This window comes from Triticum dicoccoides, chromosome 1A, assembly GCF_002162155.2.
Source record: "Triticum dicoccoides isolate Atlit2015 ecotype Zavitan chromosome 1A, WEW_v2.0, whole genome shotgun sequence".
NCBI lineage: Eukaryota > Viridiplantae > Streptophyta > Magnoliopsida > Poales > Poaceae > Triticum > Triticum dicoccoides.
The window spans coordinates 12,614,984-12,635,722 of NC_041380.1; the positions used below are offsets into that span (position 1 = coordinate 12,614,984).

At 44.4% G+C, this 20,739-nt stretch overlaps 1 protein-coding gene across 1 annotated transcript; it reads right to left on the reverse strand.

The window, feature by feature from the left end:
• Positions 1-3,937: 3,937 nt before the first annotated feature.
• Positions 3,938-16,910, reverse strand: LOC119349843 (myb-related protein P-like). Its single transcript, XM_037617939.1, has 3 exons — positions 16,778-16,910; positions 15,548-15,677; positions 3,938-4,688 (listed from the first exon to the last, which is right to left on the reverse strand). The coding sequence occupies exons 1-3, from the start codon at positions 16,908-16,910 to the stop codon at positions 3,938-3,940; spliced, it is 1,014 nt and encodes a 337-aa protein (XP_037473836.1).
• Between the last annotated feature and the right edge of the window lie 3,829 nt (positions 16,911-20,739).

Below are 20,739 nucleotides of genomic sequence, written 5' to 3' on the forward strand. Positions count from 1 at the left end.
GTACTTTAGAGAGAAAATTGTTTGAGCAACGTTAACTTGGAGTTCTATTCAATCCTTTGGCCTGCACTTGAGTAACGTACGTTAACGCACCCTAAACGGAGTTTGTTCAAAAGTTATCTGCACATGCTATTGGTGAGCAACCAATTAAGATAAATGTGTTCTGCTAAATAAAAGTAAGATAATTTGCTAGTCTGAGTTAAATTATGATTAGATTAGTCAACTCATCCTAGATCGACAAATTAATTGTAACAGAGGATCAGACTGAATCTCGATTAATGAACTTCTGTAAAAGGAAAAACTTAACTCTTAAAGAAGAGTAAAACTTGATGCAGATTATAAAGACCAACATATAGTTTCTCATGCCTGTCTTCTCCCTGATCCAAGAAAATCGTGTGCTTTTTAGAAGTAGATAGGTGTTGCATGTGCTGGTTCTTTGTCTTAGCACCGTATTAAGGACAATGTTTTACATAGCGGGCTATGAAAAATAGTGGTGCGTCTCCAAATAAGCTATAGCGGACTATTTGTAAAAGCGACCATTTAGTGGCATCCTGCTGAAAAGGCTATAGCGGGCTATAGCTGGCTATTTAAAACTATGATTAAGGATGATGAAAGGCCTAGAGATGGACTGCCGAAGGGCTGGGCACAACCGGAAATGCACGGGTGGAGAGGAGGAAGTACCTGCCCACGCCGTATGCTGAGAGAACGACCTGGGATGGTAGAGAAACTTGATTGCGGAACGAAACCGGCAGAGATGCGATGCATCAGCCAATTGTTGACGCACCTCGCTCCTTCTCCACTGCATCATATCCATCATGCATTGCAGTGTTATCGGACACATCTGTTTCCTGGTTTTTCGTACGCCAAAGTTACGTGTGTGTTCTGTCGAGAGAGTAGATCGATTAATTAAATCTAGCCTCAAATTAACGTACGTACGTACTCTAAGCGGCTAGGTGCACACGTGCAATTCCAAGGAAATATTAATCAAGCTGCTAGCTTGCTTCCTTCCTCAGCTAGCTTTGCAGGTATATGTACATCGCTCCCGTGATGTGATCTAGCGTTTTAAAAGACAACATGGATCCCCAAATTACCGGACCAGAGATGGATATGCATGTTAATTGATAGCATCAGCACTTACAGGTCTATATATGGGGTTGATAGTGAACCCAGTGGTGGTGCCAGGATCTAAATCTTGTGATGTCAAACTTTCCAATACAAAATTTTGTTGACTTGTTCATTTTCTTTGTTTGAGTGTGGCGTTGCATTACTATTAACTTGCACCCGTTCCAAAGCAGGGCTTGCGTCAATAGGCCTGTCCTCATTTTCGAGTAATTGCCACCAAGAATTTGCAACATATGAGTTGGAAGGCCACTTCTATACAAATTAATCCATGTACCGAATTGACAAAAAAAATCTATCGCTAAGAAAACAATATCTGCAATTCTTCATAAATACTCCCTCTGTATCAAAATATAAGACGTTTTTGGACACTATATGAATGATACTAGCGACTGGAGTTGAACTACACAAGAGTAAAAAAGACGGTTGGATGCTCAGGGGTGCTTGGCCCACATGCCAGCCACAGCTAATCCCTAGAAGGCTTCTGCGCTCTCCTTTTGAGTCTCGCATAAACTTGAAGAAGATATTTTGATACAGAGGGAGTAACAATTTCTAATCTCTTACTTTCTGTACTGCTAGTGGGAGTAAAAATTGGAATAGAAGGAAGATCAAACTTACAAATAAAGGGGAAGGGCCTTGTTCTAGTGTTGGATTGAACCTCGATCTGCACGGCAGTTCAGGTACAGGCCTACATGGGTACTTGGATGTCAATGGACGACAGGGACGCTGCGTCGCTCATGGCTCGCCCGAGGTGGCAGTGCCTCGCGGCTAAGATCACGAACGGAGGAGGGGAGGAGCTGTGGCGGCTGTCCAGGAACCATGGTCATGGGCGGAAAGGCATAGAAGTTGAGTTGCCAAAGACTAGGACTCCCTTTGCTTTAATTTACTATATGGGCCAAACCACCGGTTACCCAAAGCAGATTACTTGTGGGCCTTAATAGTCAATTTTCAGAGATTGTTTGTTCAATCGTGGGGTATACCAATTTCCTGCGTAGTCAAATGACTATACCTGGGAGTTTTTGGCCTACCAATTTCCTGTGTAGTCATTTGACTACGCAGCTAGAACGTCGCTTCGCCACTGTGAACCTGCATGATGACTTAATAGATTGGTTCTCGGCTGTTGCGGGTGACGCGCACTCAGGGCCGTGTCCTTGTGCGCGCCAAAGCCTGCAGGTCCTCCCTCGCATGCGGTGGCTCTTTGGCCGGGTTCGCCTGTGCGCTGCCCCTACGGTCGTCAGCACCGGATGCGCGTCAGTCGGGCGGAGCCGTGTTTTGCAGGTCGCTGCCAGACTGCGTCCATAAGAGCGTGGTGAAGCATGTAGGAATTAGGAGAGAATATGTATTGGCTATGTTAAAGGACGTGATTACCATCAACGAATCAGGAGAGGGAGGGTGGCAGCTGGGTTAGAGATTGTGGGAGTTCGGTGAAGCAATGGATGGGTTTGAGATTAGGTTTGGATGGTTTAATCTAGATGTGGGAACCTTTAGGAAGAGCCTAATTAGTATAGGTATAGATAAATAGATAAGAAGGAAATAGTCAATTAATTACGAGCAATCGCGCCAGGTGAGTTGGCTAGCACGTGTGAGCGAGCCAACATATGTTCTCGATGGTTGCGTGTTCTACTCCTTATGGCGCTTGCAATTTCAACTTCTATTTTTCCTCAAGCTCTTTCCTCGCGCTCACTCACATGTGGGTCCCAGACAGGCGGAGAGAGCTCCCTCCCCGAACACCGAGTCTAATGAACTAAGGTATCCCAGCTCCTGCATGACAAGGCTCACTAAGGTATCCCAGCTCCAGCATGACAAGGCTCGGGAACATCTACGAATAGAAATTAAGATGAAGTAGATCAAGCTCCAGAGAAAATTATGCAGGTGATACAAGGATGCAAGGTTTTGTATATTCCCAAGGACCTCCATGGTGCAACGACAGACACAAGCCTAGTGCTGCATAGCTTGGGCTTCACAAGATTATTTAGCCCTTGGACCCATTCCGGCAGTTTGGTGGGGTTACCGCACAAGTTTTGAATTTGGGGTTTCTTCGGGAACGAGAACTTTCTCTCCAATCAGCCACATATATCTGGTGCCCCCTCTGACCGGATTGACACAGCAGCTCTAGGCGCCGAGACGAACAATTGCTGAACACAACTCTTGCACATTTTCCTTATTGACATCGGTCACTCCCAACTTGCGTAACAAGGTGAGCCCTTTTATGTCTTGTAGAATGATACGCCGCCATCCGATGAACCTATAAGTTATCGTTATGATCACCATGTTACAAATGATGTTCGAGCAACACCAAAGTCCACCATATGGTAGAAAGTGACTATGATACTCTCATGGTCCGAGGAACAAAACACGTGTTAATTAACACTCCGTGTTATAACAATTGATTTCAAACGATATTATCTTAAAGTATAACAAACAAGTTTGGGTCGATTCAATATGATCATTCTTCTAACATCATACTCTCAGTGTTGTTTTAGAACTATTGTTACACTTAACGATATCCTAAGATCCGAAAAACATGATCATCAACAAGACATGAGCCAGTCTTAGAGGCAAGACTATAAACCTATTCTTTACCGTTTATTATTCCACACATGCATATGAGTTTTTCACTGAATCCAACATTCCAGGATCATAGCAGTTATAGCATGAAATATAATATATTAATTATTAAAATGGAAATATAATAATATAATATCATTGCCTCTACGGCATATTTCCAACACTAGCACCATCACACGGAGGCCCTGAGGACTAGCACACATGAAACCTACTTTGCCATGGGCGGTGGCTACTCTGGCGTTTTGGGATCTTCTTAGAACTCATCAGAGCGGAGCCAACTTACGAACTGCTCGAACTCCCTCACCTCGGAGCCTGTCATTGCATGTGGCATAGTAGTCTGGAGAAGATCATTCTGGGCAGACTGGCCCCAAAGATGGGATGCAACCCCCTCCCACCCCATGTCTAGGAGATCCTCCAACCAAGACTGGCCTCCATGCTCAATGACTGAATGCCCACTAGTTGTCAAGTCCATGCTTGACAATAGGGCCTCCATCTCGCTTTCGTCCTCCAAAAGCCCAATATGATTCATTGAGTTGTTCGGTTCCAAGAGCTCAATCCAATCTATTGCATTGTTTGGCTCTAGGACACCACCATTCTGGTCTATGTTGTCCCTGACCATGTGACATATCCCATTTCCACTGTAGGGCTCACCAAAAGTATGGCTGACAGTGATGTTGATGGGCTGGTTCTGGTCCTGATTACCCTGTGGTAGGCATGATGCTAATGAAGTGGCACCAATCGGGCTAGAGCCATCCTGCGGCTTGGCGGGCTTAGGTGTCGGCTGCTTCTTCGTGCTGCTCCTTGGCAATTGACCTGGCGCCTGACCGCCTCGTCGTTTCCTGTTGGTGGCAGAAAGCTTGTTGATGTCAATGGTTATGGTGGTGCTTTTGTTGGCAGTGTATGTCTGCTTGAAGCTGTGGAACTGCCGCCCGAGATGCAAATTCCAGTAGTTCTTGATCTCATTGTCGGTCCGCCCTGGTAGGTTGCTGGCGATTAGCGACCACCTGTCAGGAAGTACAACAAGGTGCATGCTCGTCAATTAGAGATATTTAAATGGCATGGCTAAAAGCAAAGGGGCGGATATCTACACATGAAGCGACGTTTTAGGTCAGACTTGATAACAACGGCACGAAGACGTTTGACACTTCTGGGAGGCATTGGTGAGGAAGAAGCCGACTTCGTCGTAGGTGTTAATTTCTTATCTTGTAATGGTTCCATAGTGGTTGTCTTTGTTCTCTACTCTGCTTAATAATTAATGAAACTAGCGGAGTGACACGCGCATTTACATGGCTAGATTTTATGTCATTATAAATATTGTTTTATATTTAAGATGTCATTAGTATGCTTAATTGTATATGAAATTATGAATGATGGTGCTACACGGAATGACCTTGGCCGAAGTAAACTCTACTAATATCAATTATAACTATTGATAGGTAATTTCCTAACATTTGATAGCACATACTCTCTTCTTAATTTGCATATTTATGATTCAATGTCAACAAGTTTTGAGCATAAAGAATGAATACATCATGTAAGCATTCGTGTTCCCTTTCTTCACCCACACTGTATTAGTGATATTGTATTGATGTTAGTGCAATATCTCGATCAATGCTTCCGTGCATTCTTATCTTAATGTAATATTATTTGACTGTTAGCATTGTGACCCGTTGTTTTATGTGGTAGGATTTACTATTTTCTTGACTTGCCCACCAGAATGAATAAATCATGTTACTTAATCTTGTGTTGCATGTGCTGAAAATTTGCATAATATCCATCGTGACATAAGCTAAATATTTGTCATTCATATTTGCATATAAACCTGGAGATCTCTTTATCTACTCCCCTCCTCGTTGGTTTTATTACCCCCAAGCTCCTAGCCTTTTCCACCATTCGATTTCATTAAGAGGCACGTTGTTATAATGGTATATAGGTTAATGGGTCAATCCATCACACACAACTGATTTGGAAACACATACATAACTTGGAAACAATTACTATAGCGGTAATCATAAATGGATGTCATTAACCATGACCCAGCACACCATGCATGGTAACATTTCAGAAGCAAGCTAAAAATACCATGCATGTCATTCTTCCTTGTCGAGAGGTGTTAATAATATAAATTGGAGAGAGAAATATAGAAATTAAGGCATCATTATTATTTCCCAAACGTCCATGTTCTGGACATTTATTTCATACGTGTATGATTGGAGGTATGCAGCACGGTTGACCAGATACATACAACATTTTTTCTTATTCAAAATTAACATATTTTTTCAACCATTTTAGCACTCCAGGTATCAGATACCTATGGATGCCATAATTCACGTAGTCGGTATATACATAAACATATTTTAATTTAGGTATATAGATTGACTGGCATGTACAATATTTTCCTGGGTATCTTCACATAGCCGGGTATATACGTCTGCAGTCACATTGGTTATATTTCCACTTGAGGTATATTATTTATGGGAATACCATATTCTAATATGATAATGAGCAGGTTGGGACTTGTGTATATCATTTCTAAAATTTACGTGTTTGTGGGTTATTTTTAGATATGCAGTTTTATTTTTTAGTTCATTGGGTATATACTAGGAAATTTAGGTGAGTATGTGTTCTTGGGTATATGGACATTTATTCATACGTGTATGATCGGAGATATGTAGCATGTCTAAGTCGATACATACAACATTTTTATTATTCAAAATTAAGATAGTATTTTTCCATTTAGTTTATCGGACCGGTTACCAGATACTTATGGATGCCATATTTCACGTAGTTGGTATATACATAGCCATATTTTACTATAGGTACATACGTCGACCGGGTATGTACAATATTTTCCAACCCGAAAGAGTAGCTTGATTCTTTCTAAATTTAATTTCTATTAGGAGGTTCTTAGAACGTGTTGTATTCGATACTCGACAAAGATAGGTATTAGAAGGGGTATTTGATACCGAATGTAGAATGGCATTAGAAAGGGACATGGATACACCCGTGGAATAGTAAATTCAAAATTTAAATATACAAAATATACAAAAAAAGCCACTCGACATTAACTTGCCCTTTTATTATGATTTTTTAAAGGCAAGGTAGTCTACAGGTGACATATTAGACTATGTGTCTAATTGGTGAAGTCTTGATTTATGTACTGGTCGGTCATGCATACCAATTATCAGCATATATACCCCAGTTAAAATGAAATTCAAAAAGCCTGGATGTTACTTGTGGTAGACAGACCTAGAAATAACATGTATTTACCTTCAGTATGTCTGCAAGTATAAAATCACTAGTTATGCCACCTAGTAGAAAAACTACTTTATGCGAGACACATTAGTCCCGGATTGTAATCGAACCATTAGTGCCGGTTACAATGGTTAGGCGGGCGGCAGTCATTAATCCCGGTTCGTGTTGAACCTTTAGTACCAGTTTGTGCCATGAACCGGGACTAAAGGGGTGGTGGCAGGCTAGCGTCAGGCCAGGGCACCACGAGCCCCTTTGGTCACAAAACGGGACTAAAGGGGTATAACCTTTAGTTTTGAAAAAGTCCCAAAAGAAGATGATAAAAACTTCAAAAATTAAAATCCTTCGAGATATAATTATGTTACTACATCTAGTAGTTAGGGAAATTTAAAAACATAAATTTTGACATGTTTTGCAAAAAAGTATTATTAAAAAGTAAACGACTATATCAAAATGTTCAGCACGAAAATCCGGGTCCAATTTCGATGACCATAGGCCATTTTGCAAATTTTTAGAATCCTCAAATACGAATAGGAAAAAAAAGTTATGCTCAAATTTCAATTTTTTTGAATTTTGGTTAAATATGGTCAAATTGTGGTCAAACTACTTATTCAAACTATGGTCAAACTATTTATTCAAGAAATATTAGTGTTACTAAAACTCAAACAGTGAAATGCGTGACTTCATCGGTAGCTAAACTCCTGAGGGTTAATAGGATTGACATCTTACATTTGTTCGGAAAACAACAAGTGCAGACTTGGAAACTAGGGGGAATAGAACTCGGAAGTTAAGCGTGCTCATGCTGGAGTAGTGAGAGGATGGGTGACCGGCCGGGAAGTTGCATGATTCGGAATGCGTGATGTACACTTGAGCAGTTATGAGGGGTGATTAGAGACTAAATCATCAAATAATTCAGAAAATAAAAAATCGGCGAAAAAATTCAATTTTTTGCCAACAAAATTGAAAAAATGCAAACAATAATTCTTTTAGTCCCCCATACCACGACGCAGGCTCGTGCCACGTGGTGGGCCTTTGGTCCCGGTTCGTGTTGAACTGGGACTATAGGGGGGGGGGGGCTTTAGTCCCCACCATTTAGTGTCGGTTCCAGAACCGAGACTAAATGTCCTTACGAACCGGGACTAAAGGTCGTTTTTCTCCTAGTGCATTTTCTAATCCGATAATAACTTTATTTTTTTATATCATTGTTGTGAGGTGTGGAATTATGTTGTTGAAGGTATATTATTCTTACTCTAAGTACCCCGGGTATAAAAAGTTGATTTTGGCCATATCATATCTAGTTATGCCACAATTTCTAATTCAAAAGTAAGGTAATTTTTTTGCTATATTATTTTAGTGAGGCATGCCAATTAGTTGTTTTAGGTATATTGTATTTATTTTAGGTCACCTAGATATATACCCAAAGTTCTGATTACAACTCGTTTTATAAGGTAGCTGCATGTAAAATCCAGGCCTGGAAGGGTACGTAGATCCTACATCATGTCGTGTGAGTATATGATACCTAAAAATATAGTAGCCCAGAAAATATATTACTACAAGAAGGTTAGAAGGTCAAGTTAGTGTACTGGAGGCATGTTACACTGTATTGTTGACTAGATAGTAGAGTGTGTACATATATGAAAGAGAAAATAAAGAAATATATTTGGAAAGGAATTAATTGACAGGGAGGAAAGAACATGCAATTCTCTTTTGGAAAGGAATCTGTTCGTGGGATGTACAACATACATTAGTGGGTGCTTACACTAACGGGTTAGAGGAAACTAGGTGCCCCACATAATTTACCTATGAATGCATTAAGCTAAATATTAGCTTCCGTGTGATCTGTTGCTCACACACGTATCACAATGGAACTACATTGGGACAATTTATCTACCCTCCTACCCCATGTCTTGCATGCATTAAAACCCGCACTCATAGATGCATTTATTATTATACATTCCAAACCTTCCCCACCTTCTCATCGACCATGAAACTCAAATATTGCTCTGCTCTTGGTCTTACACATGCGACATCTTTTCCTACACTATTGTATCCTATTATATAATCTTAGTATTCTAGGTCGACATTAATTATTCATTAGTATGCAATGCATGTTTGTTTTGGTCCTTAAATGCATCATTCTACTCTACCGTCCATCTTTTATTCACAAACTAAACTACTAATTTCAGTACAAAAGAATTCTAGAGTTTTATATGATTTGTGGAGTAAACGTCGAGATACTACTCTACTCTCTCTTCTATACTTAATTCGCAAATTCAAACTATAAATTTCAGTAGAAATTATAATATAATATTTTATATGATCCTGACGTACATGTTTAAATAGATAGTCGCTACTTTTTATTGCTGATGTCAGTACTATCCAGACTGTTATTTTCCTGGCTGAGGATCGGATAGCTAGCCTTTTTTAGGGTCGGCCAGCTGGCCTTTTTTCAATCTAGTCAGACCGCTTCCTAAGTATTTGACGTGATCATCTCATATTTGTGGTTAGCACACATATGCTGTATCCTAACATGTGACATACTTTTCTTCCTGTTTAAGAATACGTCTGATTAACCTGTTAACTTGCTGATTAATCCGTACTCATAGGGTCATCAAGTAGCCGATAAAGTGATTAATTGTCCAACTTGCCGATTAACTTCAATTAGCCCATTAATTCCCTACTCGCCAGCCAACCGAACAGCTACCAGTTAACGATTTCCTCAACAATTTTCTTTGTAAGGGCACCCCATCACATCCTTGTGTAGTTTTTATATAAGTGTACAAATTTTAGAGATGTTACTTTTAAGATCTCATCCATCAAAATTTGTAATAAATGGATCAAATGTGTTAGCTTATGTGGAAGAACGTGGTGGTGTTTTTTTTTCAAGAACTGATATGCCCTTAAAATTACTATGTTGAACCGTCAACGTAAATTGAGAGGCATTTTTTCTTCTTCACCTATTAAGGAACGTTTGGTGAGCAATCTTTAAATGATACGCAAAAAAGGAACGTGCCCCAGCATGAGTTTTTTTATAACACAATTGGAGTATTATTTTTGTTATTAAAATTGTAGATAAAAACGTTAGACAGATAGTCATTCATACGCTAAGCTCACCCAGCAAGCCCTCACTTAGTACATATGAATTGATGTGTCATATGTGGACGGTTGTGAGATATGAGGAACCGCTTGTCGCTGGTTGCGTGTTATGGCGTCACACTGTAGTTGCCGTACTGACCTCTATGGATATGAATTGATTTTAGTTTAAATTGACAGATTTGGTGCATTCCTTGTTTATGACGGATTGATCCAAACTGTTTGTTAATTCTACCGCAAAAAAATATATCTTTGCATGCATGCATGTGCACATACCTGAATCTTTTTTTTTTGGAACCTGGTAAATGCCACACGTGTGACACGAACACATGGCAACTCCAAATGTTTTTGGTGGCAAGTTTAGTGACGCGAGGATGGAAACTTTCAGTTTTTTTGGGGTTGGTTTCTCCTTTCGGATGACGATTTTAGTTGTAAAGAAGTCAAGGCCAGATTGCTTCGTGTCACATGTGTTGCACTTATCATTTGTTTTTTTTTTTGGTAGCTTACCTGATTGCTATGTGATGCATGTACGTTAACCTGCCATGAGTGCTAGTATTTGCATGACGTCTCTCTTTGTGCCATTTCTTATGAGGAAACGTGTCTACAAGTCTATCTATAACTTTCTAATGTATCTCTATTTATGGTAGCCAGTCTATGCCCTACTAGGTTTTTTATGTGTCTCCAGGAGGCCAGTTTTACCTTGTAGGTATGTGATTTTTTTATGCATGTGTATTCCTTTATATTGCTAGACCTGGTTCTGTACGTGCTCATGATAAGGTTTATTTGCATCGGGACAGATTGTTGCTGCAGATAGATCTATATGCTCCCCAAATTGATTGATTTGTACATGTCAATAATGTTTGATCGTGCCAGGCAAATGTTGTACATAACTTTTTTCATCTTTTAGTATTGACTGTTCTTATTACAATCAAAGTGAAACATAAATTTTATCATATGTAGATGAATGTGGTGGCCCATTTGTCTCTTGTTTTTTTTTTGCGGAGGGTAAAGCTTTATTGATTACCCTGCCTGATAGTCTTGCTTACAAAGATCAGGCACATCGCCTGGACCAGAACCGAGCCACAAGCAGTGCGCTCTTCTACTCTACCAAAGTTTGCAAGCAAATGACTAACTTTATTTTGATCACGAGGGACGTGAGCTAGTCTCACTTCTCGTCCTTCCATCATGAGGCGTTTGGTCTGATCTATCAACATAGCATAACGGGAGCGGTCAACACTGTTACCCCTCAACATATTGAAGCCAACTAGGCAATCAGTCTCGATCTCCACCGGCAGAGGTGTCCATTGAAGTGCCAGGTTTAAACCCTCCATACACGCGGACAACTCCGCCTCCAGTGCACCCGCACAAGTCCGAAGTTGGCGGCATGATGAGAAGATGATCGTGCCCGAGCTGTCCCGAAGCACCATGCCCGCTCCAGCCGATCCCGTCAAGGGGCAAAAGGACCCATCAACATTGAGTTTGGCCCAACCCGTCGGGGGAGGTGACCATCTGGCAGGGGGCGGGATGCTCGTCGGGGTCCTAGCAGGCGACGTCGTGTGCAGCAACTCCACCGCTTGCTTACCCTTCACCGGGTCAGCCTCCGGCCGGTTCTGCGCGCCGATGATGGACTCCACGTAGCTCAACAGGAAGCGGCAAGAAACCTCGACAGGGGCCGGCGTCTTGTCGTGCGTGAGTTCGTTCCGGACATGCCAGCAGCGCCATAGCAGCATCATAATCTCCAGTCGCTCCCGGTCCGGGAGATCGCAGAGGCTTTGGGCAAGCCACTCCGACCCCGTCCTCCTGAACGACCATACCTCAGGGATGTGCCAGTGTTCTCCCATAGTTTGCCATAGCCCGACAGCCCGTGGGCACCTGCAAAACGCGTGAAACGTGTCCTCCGGCTCGGAAGCACAGAGAGGGCACAAGTCAGAAACCTCGAGACCCCGACATTTCTTGTTCACCCAGGTGGGTAGACAATCAGTGACGAGTCTCCAAACAAAGGTGCGCACCTTGGGAGGAGCAGGGCACCTCCATATAAAAGACCAGACGGCCCGTTGCCCGTCCGGTGCCCTGCTCGCCGCAACTGATGAAGGCCTCAAACGAACCTCCAGAGCTAGTCGATAAGCCGAACCGTGAAGGTGCCGCTTCTCTCCGGAGCCCATGCAATAATGTCCTCGCCCAACCGGGGAGACGTTCTTATCTTCACTATCTCTTCCGCATCAACCGGGTAGAAAACTTGGTTTATCACGGCCGTCCTCCAAGCACCATGGTTGTCAAGGAGGTCCGCCAATCGCCTCAATCTGCATCTGCCCTGCAATGTGATAGGTTTGCCGGAGCCATTCCTCGGGATCCAGCTATCGCGCCATATACGAATGGACTCCCCGTTCCCCACACGCCAAATAAGCCCTTGTTTCAACAATTCCAAACCATATTGCACCCCTTGCCACGTAGCCGAAGCTCCCGTCCGAAATACTGTATCATCCAGCTCGCCATTGGGATAATACCGCGCCTTTAGAAGCCGCGCACACAAGCTGTCTGGGTTGGACAGCAGCCTCCAAGCTTGTCGTGCCAGTAGCGCTTGATTGAAGAGCCTTAGATCTCGGAAGCCGAGACCTCCTTGTGCTTTCGGTTTGATCAGGTGAGTCCACGCCTTCCAATGCATCTTCTCCACACCCCAGTAGAAATTGCGTATCATCCGCATGAGATCCTCACAGGTGGAGGCGGGGAGGCGAAACACACTCATAATGTATGTGGGGATCGCCAAGGCCACCGACTTGATCAAGACTTCTCTCCCGCTTTGAGCTAGCATTTGTGCCGCGTCCCACTCAACCATTCTCTTTGTAAACTTCTGTTGCAAGTTCTGGAACTTATCCTTGGTCATGCGTCCGGATGGGGTGGGTAGCCCAAGGTAGCGTTCTTTGAAACTATGCTGCTGTACCCCCAACACTTGCTTGACCTCCTCTCGAGTATTAGCAGGACAGTGTTCCCCGAACAAGATGGAGCATTTATGCGGATTGATAAGTTGGCCAGTAGCTCGGGCATAAGAATTCAGTGCCTCCTTGACGTTGTTTGCTTCAGCTGCAGTTGCGCGAAAGAATAGCAAAGTATCATCGTCAAACAACAGATGCGAGATGCTGGGTGCCCTTGGGCAGACCCTTACGGGCGTGATCTCTTGGACCTGCACTTTCTGACGCAAGATGGCAGCAAGACCGTCAGCCACTAAGAGAAATAAGAAAGGGGAAAGGGGATCTCCCTGCCAAAGCCCGTGCGTTGGTGCAAACGAATCTGAGAGGGTTCCGTTAAGATTTATGCAATACCGAACCGAGGTGACACATGCCATAATCCACTTCACCCATTGGGTCGCAAAACCCATTCTCTGCATCACTTGCTCGAGAAATCTCCAATCCACTCTATCGTAAGCTTTTGACAAGTCCAGCTTGTAAGCACAAAAACTCCTCTCCGGGTCCTTTTCCTACCATATAGTGTGTACACTCAAATGCAATGAGGGCATTATCGGTGATGAGCCTCCCGGGGACAAAGGCACTCCGCTCCTCAGACACCACATCACCAAGGATAGGCCTGAGCTGGTTGACCAGACATTTTGAGATGATTTTGTACACCACGTTGCATAAGCTGATGGGCCTAAACTCCGTCATCATCTTTGGGTTGTCCACTTTTGGAATGAGGACAATTGTAGTGGCATTTACTCCCTCCGGCATAATACCCGTAGCAAAGAACTTGCTAACTGCTGCAATGATATCATCCTTGAGAATGCTCCAATGACGTTGAAAGAACCTGGCCGGGAGGCCGTCCGGTCCCGGCGCCTTCAGGGGACCGATCTGAAATAACGCGTCACGGATTTCCTTTTCAGAGAACTGGCCACAGAGCTTTATATTCATCTCGGCCGTGATCACCTCCTCAAACAGCGGCACTACAGTCTCAGGGAGCAAAGTTTGGTCAGCTTCAAAAAGGTTCCGAAAATAGGCGAGCGCCATACCTGACATAACATGATCGTTGAAGCCATGCTTTAGCCCCTTGATCTTATTCTTGCGTGCTCTCCACCTGGCCTTGCGGTGAAAAAACTTAGTATTTCGATCACCATGCTTTAGCCATTCTACTCACGATCGTTGAAGCCACATCATTTCCTCCTTATACATCAGTTCGTTCATATGATCAGATTCCTTCTGTATCTCATTATGGTCTGCATTCATATTGGTGAGCTCCTCCAATCTTGTTCTGGATTTCTCAATTTCCTTTGTGATGTTACCCACCTTCTTGCTGCTCCCCTTGTGTAACGCCAGCAATGTCGACCGGAGGGCTGCGCTGATATTTCCCTGGTGGCCCTCTGCACCGGCTGCTTTCCAGGCCGCTTCAACTACCTCCGTCAGTGCCGGTTCTCTTTCCCACATAACTTCGTATCTACGCGTCTTTCCGGTGTGCACCCGAGTCTCCCGCGCACATCGTAGGATGATGGGGCAGTGATCCGAGCAGGGGGACGTGAGGTGCGCCACTTGGCACTCCGGGAGCCGCAACTCAGAGTTTGCCCTCCTATGGAGAGAGCCGCGTCGGCCATTGAGGGTGGGGGTGATCATGGGGGAGTCATTTGTCTCTTGTTTTAATAGGTAGATGGTTGTGTGCATCGTAATGATGTGGAGGCCGAAAGAAAAGGCTAGGGTTTGTTGTACAGCACAGAAAGCTCAGTGTAGATTATAGAGGGGCAGCTGCTAGTAGTCTAGTAGTAGAGCCCTTGATCTTAGCAGTCAGCATATAAGTATATTATAAGCTAGACACTGTTAAACATTTAAGACACGTGGGCGCTGCACTATACCTGCTGGGCCAACGGACAACAACTGGATAGCCAGATATTAAAAAAAGGGTGATCTTCGTTCAGAATAGAAAAAGAAATATAGGTACGACGATTAAGAGTTTCGACAGGTCCAATTCACTACTTGTTACCGTGAAGCAAACCAAGCAAGTGGCAGACTCATAGCAAAAGTAGCATACATGTTCAAATGTTTATCTCTGCGGGACACCGACCCGACTGATTTTATACCATCCCTGATTGTAAATGATAATGCTATTCTCTGACAAATGAAACCATTACATTGTCAAGAAAAGAGAGTAATGGTAGATCCACAGATTTGTTTTCCAGACGAAACGAGTTTAAAGGCTTAATTACGTGGAGGCCCATGGTAGAATCATGGGGATTATATTTATTAGTTAAAATCAGGGATGTATTTAGTGGTAGGATGCGGATACGTCCGTAAATAACATAACATGCGTAGGTAGGTTTAGTATTATAATCCCTCCGTCCCAAATTGACAAGTAACTCGGACATAGGTAATATGTTGGATGATTAAACCTATAGCTAATTGACAACAGAAACCTATAGCTAATTGTCCCCATTGTTCCCGTGTCTTTGCAGATGAATAAGACCAGTGAAGGTTTTATATCGGATGATAAGCCCTATACAAATTGACAAAAGAAACCTATAACTAAGACATCAGTGAACTGGTACCTGTTGCCATTGGTGGCATGGAGCTTCACGATGAGATCGTCCTCCTCCTTAGAGAAGTTGCCCCTCCTCAGCCCACCCCTCAGGTAGTTGAGCCACCGCAGCCTGCAACTCTTGCCACACCTCAGTAGCCCTGTATATGTACAACTTACGGAAGCCGGAAGAGATTAAAAAATATTACCTCCGTTCTAAATCAGTTGTCTTAGATTTATCTAGACATAGATGTATATGTTAGATTGATCTCTTCCCCAGGCCCATTGGACCGTTGACCCACGCCCTGATTGGGGGTGTCCAGCCCAAGCAAGGCTGGTGGGCCCCTGTCGCGCAGTGCCATTTAGAGGAGGTGGGGACCACGACACAAATTACGAGGTTCGTCTCCGCCACTGCTCCCCACTCCTAACCCTACTCAGATCGGGAGGGAGGCACTGAAGCGATGGGAAGCGCCACGAGCCACTTCACCATGGACCACCACTACTCTCTGCCATCATCGGCCACCGTCACCATGGCCGACACCGAGAGCTCCTCGAGCCAAAGTGAAGGTAAAGTACTGCGAATCATCTAGCCTACCCGATCCAGAGGATCTAACAGTATCTAGACAGTTTTAGGGGTTGTTTGGATACCGGGTATTTAGAGATCTAGTTTTTCTTAAACTCATCTAGCAGCGTAACAAACTAAAACTTTGTTTGGTTTTGCATAACTAACTCATAGATATCCCAAACCGATTCTCGTAACACCCAAAAACCCAAGTTTTTGGGAAAACGACTATTAGTCGATTTTGTATGAACACGTTTATCCTAAACTCAACAACCTACTTCCTAGTTTCTAGCTGCTGCGTTTTCCCGCTGTGCCCTACCTGCATGCAAACACGATCACACCCATCCTGTTTTCTCGTGAAAGATAACCAAAACGTGGTTTTGTACATGCGTTATTTAATGATTTGTAAATCCAAACAGAATCTTCTACGCGTGATTTCCTAACAGATTATTAGCAAAAACTGGTTTCCTATAAAATGTTCTTAAAACGGGTTTTGATAATACTGAGGATAATTACTCTCTATCCAAACAACCACTTAGTGTTAGATAGAGCCGTATCTAGACAAATCAAGAATAACTAACTAGAAACTGGCGGATTACTATCTAGCTAGTTAACTAATGTGTCTGAAAAATAAGTTTCAATTATTTATAGGTTGCGGCTGCAAACAAAGAAAATAGCTTTAAGTAGTCACATATTTACCTGCATTCTTGGGCAGAGACCTCCATGATCCCTCACCATGCTGGGCTATGTAGTTTGCAAGTATGCCGTCCTCCTCCTTGGTCCACTTTCCTTGCTTCAGCCCCAGCTTCTGGCAGCATGGCGCCCTCCCCATCCCCACGGTCGATCTCGATCCTCGCCCTGTCCAGCAAATTAAGCAACCAAATCTCACGTGGTCGTGCCGGCGATAGAGCAATATGCACTACACACGCTAGCTGGTTTGGTGGTAGTTAGTAGCTACTCCACCCTTGAATACAACAGGGTTATAGGTTGATCCAAGCCTAGGTACGTAGTAGGTCCCTCGTCTCTTTCTTGGCCACACACGGCGGCAAGATGAGGCGCCATAATATAGCACCGCGCGAGCCTTCAGTCAAGCAATAGTACTAGTAGTACCTACCTAGGATGGTCAATTTAAGTTTGGCCCGAGTAGGAGAGAGGGACCTCAATTTAAGTTTGGCCCGAGTTGGAGAGAGGGACCTCGTACGCAAGCCGTCACAATCGTTACTTGCACGGCCTATCCGAGCGACCTCGTTTTCTGCAGTTCTGCACACAATGATAGCTATACACACCGGCCGCTTTATAATGTACTTCCTTCGTTTCTTTTCACTTCGCATATAAGATTTGTTTTATGTCAAACTTCATAAAGTTTAATCATAATTGTATAGAAAGTTGTCAGCATCTTTATTATTAGAAATACGCAATATGAAAGTTAATTAATTCAATGACACATCTAATGATATCGATTTCATATTGAGAGTGTTGATTTTTGTCCTATTATTTTAGTCAAAATCTAGTACTTTTGACTAAAGGCAAATTTTATATATGGACCAAAAAGAAAATAAGGAACTATGAAAGCAACTACCGCTTTAAAATCGTCCGGCTCTGCAGTTGTCACCAGTGGACGATCACCTACGTTGGCCTCGGTGGCCTCGGTGCCAGCCGCATCTCTTCCGCTGGCCTCGGTGCCACCTACGTTGGCCATGGAAGCCTCCGCGCTATCTCCGCCAGTCACCTATGTCCCAGTCCCAGCGCAGGATTTTCCTCGGCAACGTTCATCGTGTACTGCAAGCTAAAAATCCTATTAGTATGACCGAGCAATCAGCAAGGAGCATGCGGTATGCAGGACCGCCGATGCTTGCCGCTAATTTTAAATTTCCCTTATATGTTTCTCATATTCCTGCACTAAATTTATTGGATAGACATCATAGGTTAACGAAAAAGGATTTTCACTCGCTTTATATTATAAAGGAACCATCATCCACATCCGAGCAAACTGATACAAATACACGTCACCACGGCACACAACAGACACACCCAAAGCAAGATACAAAGGTGCCGGGAACCGGCACACCCCCTCAACGACTACCAAGCAAATTACAAGATGAGCAAAGAAAATCCGTTTAGAGTCGACGAAGACCACCACCAAGATGAGCGATCCACCGGGAAGAGGTGAGACGGACAACACCGGAGCGAGGATTCCAAGACTATGCCTTCGACAAGGGCATGACCACGGATAGGCGCCACCGGCCGATTTGAAGATCATGTTTTGACCTGGAACAACACAAAAGGAGTAGAAACACCCCGACGGAGCCTACAAGAGGAGCACGACGTCCACGAACGCCGCCACCATCGGCCAGTATACCGACTGGGCAGGTGATGTACCCCAGTGCTCTTATCCCTCCGTCATACCTTCGCTCCGCCAACCACCCGCAGCCATGCCGCCCAAGAAGCCATGGCTGCCCGCCCGCACACGAGCCGCGCGCGCAATCTGCCCACGACCAACATGCCTCGCACCGCTATGGCCACCGCCCTAAATCCAGACGTCCCCGAGATCAACCAAAGGCCTCGGCTTTGGCCCGACCGGAAGTCCCCAGCAGACGGAGCCGGCAACGACCGCCCAGCCCGCACCCGGCCGATCAAAGGGGGATGAGGAGGAGCAGATGCATCCACGGTCGGTGACCCCCGCCAACGATGGGTGGTTCAACCACAGTCAGAAGCTCCCATCCCTCAATCCAAACCTCCCCACCGGACACCTATGTAGCCCCACCGAGGCCGCCGGCTCAGAAACATGTGAAGCCACTAGCAGCCGCCCACCCACCTACGAGAGATCTAGGAAGACCGCCACATGTAGCCAAGAATCTCACCGGAGACGCCCTCCCGCACCGCCCGTCGTTGTCCATGGGTTGGAGTCTGAAGAGCTCAACCGAAGACCAACCAGCATGCCCCGCCAAATCCTGAATCACGGAACCACCATGCCGCCAGAAAACACCCCAGGCCGCCGATGCACCGCCACAACGGGCAAAATGCGGCCCCGACCGCCCGCCACCATGACGTCGGTCCCACGCAAGCACAACACCGTTGTACGCCCCGGCCGTCCCGTGCCAGCCGAAGAGGGACTTCTGCACAGGGAGTAGAGGTCCCGCCGCCGATGCTAACTGGGCTTTGCCCGGCGGCGCGAGCCGGCGGCGGCAGGGGAGGAGGAACGGTGGGAGGAGGGGTTAGGTGGTGGCTAGGTTTTCCCCCGGTCGCTCGCGGGAGCGACACGGGGTGCTGGGCGAACGAATGAAAGCCTCATGTTCTCGACTACTGAGATTCTTGTTATCCCAAGGAACACAACTACTTTGCTATGCCTAAGGAAGAAGTCGCTGCCCCTGCTGCCTGTTAGCAAGTACTACCTTCGAACTGGTTTATTGGTCTCCTTTGTAATTTGTGCCAAATTTTGACCAAATATTTAACTAATAAATTATTGATGCATGCCAACAAAAATTATATTGTTGGATTCATATTTGAACCTAGTTTCAATTATATAATTTTTTGTGACATGCATAAACATTTTGTTAGTTAAATTTATGGTCAAAATTTAGCACAAAATACAATTAGGACCAAGAAATCAGGATGGAGGTAGTAATTTTAATAAAATTTGATCCTGTTGCTTCTTTAAGGCTGGTCATAGTGGGAGTAACATAGGTAGTAACATAGATGCCACATAAGCAAAAATGATGATGTGGCAAGTAGTTAATGAGGAGAGAGGCAAATAGAGTAACATAATATGTTACCATCACATAGCGGTTTCCAATGCATAATGAGTCTACAAAGTAATAAATGAAGGTAACTATGTTACCACATCTATGACACTATCCACTATGAAGGTAGTAACATAGACTAGTAACATATGTATGTTACTAGTCTAAGTTACTCCCCGCTATGACCAGCCTAATAGTGAGTGGAACTTCCGTACTTTTTTATTATTTTTGTTATTATATAGTAAAGCTCACCAAGGTTTAATGCAGAGTTTCGATCTTTTGCCAAGTTCGTTTCATCGGGAGCTTGACGAACTAATGCATGTGCCGGGTTTGATTCAATTTTGTACTCGGTACCGAGAGAAACTCGGTGAACTTCACATTTTGCCTAGTACCAGCAGAAAGGTTCTTGGCGAAAGACAGAAACTCTGTAGTGCCTCAGGTTCGCTGAGTTTCTCTAGATAAAAAGTCAGCAAAGACTGACCGGTGGGCCCCATGGATGAGCAGCCGAGGACGGTGGTCTGCGATTGCTGGGTTTATACTAAAAAAACTCGGCAATCATTTTATTTTCTTCTCTATATTTTGAATTATGAAATTCCAGTAGCCACATGCAATAGTACTCGGCAAAAAACAGATAGTGGAGCCCACGGTAGACGTGGCAACAGCTACTCCACGGCTGGGCTTCCTATGCCGAGTTCGACAACTTGGCAAAGGGCAAAACTTTGTTCTCCCCTGCAAAATACAAGACGTGAGCACGTGCACGTGCGCCGGCTTGCTAAACACAAAAACCAGGCGCGACCTGCCTCCTCTCCTACTCCGGCGCGGTGCCATGGAAAGCATGGCGACATGCATCATCGTCAGCGCCAGCTCGGCCATGGGCGTCGTTGTGAGCACCACCTCGGCCGCGGGCACCACTGATCAGCG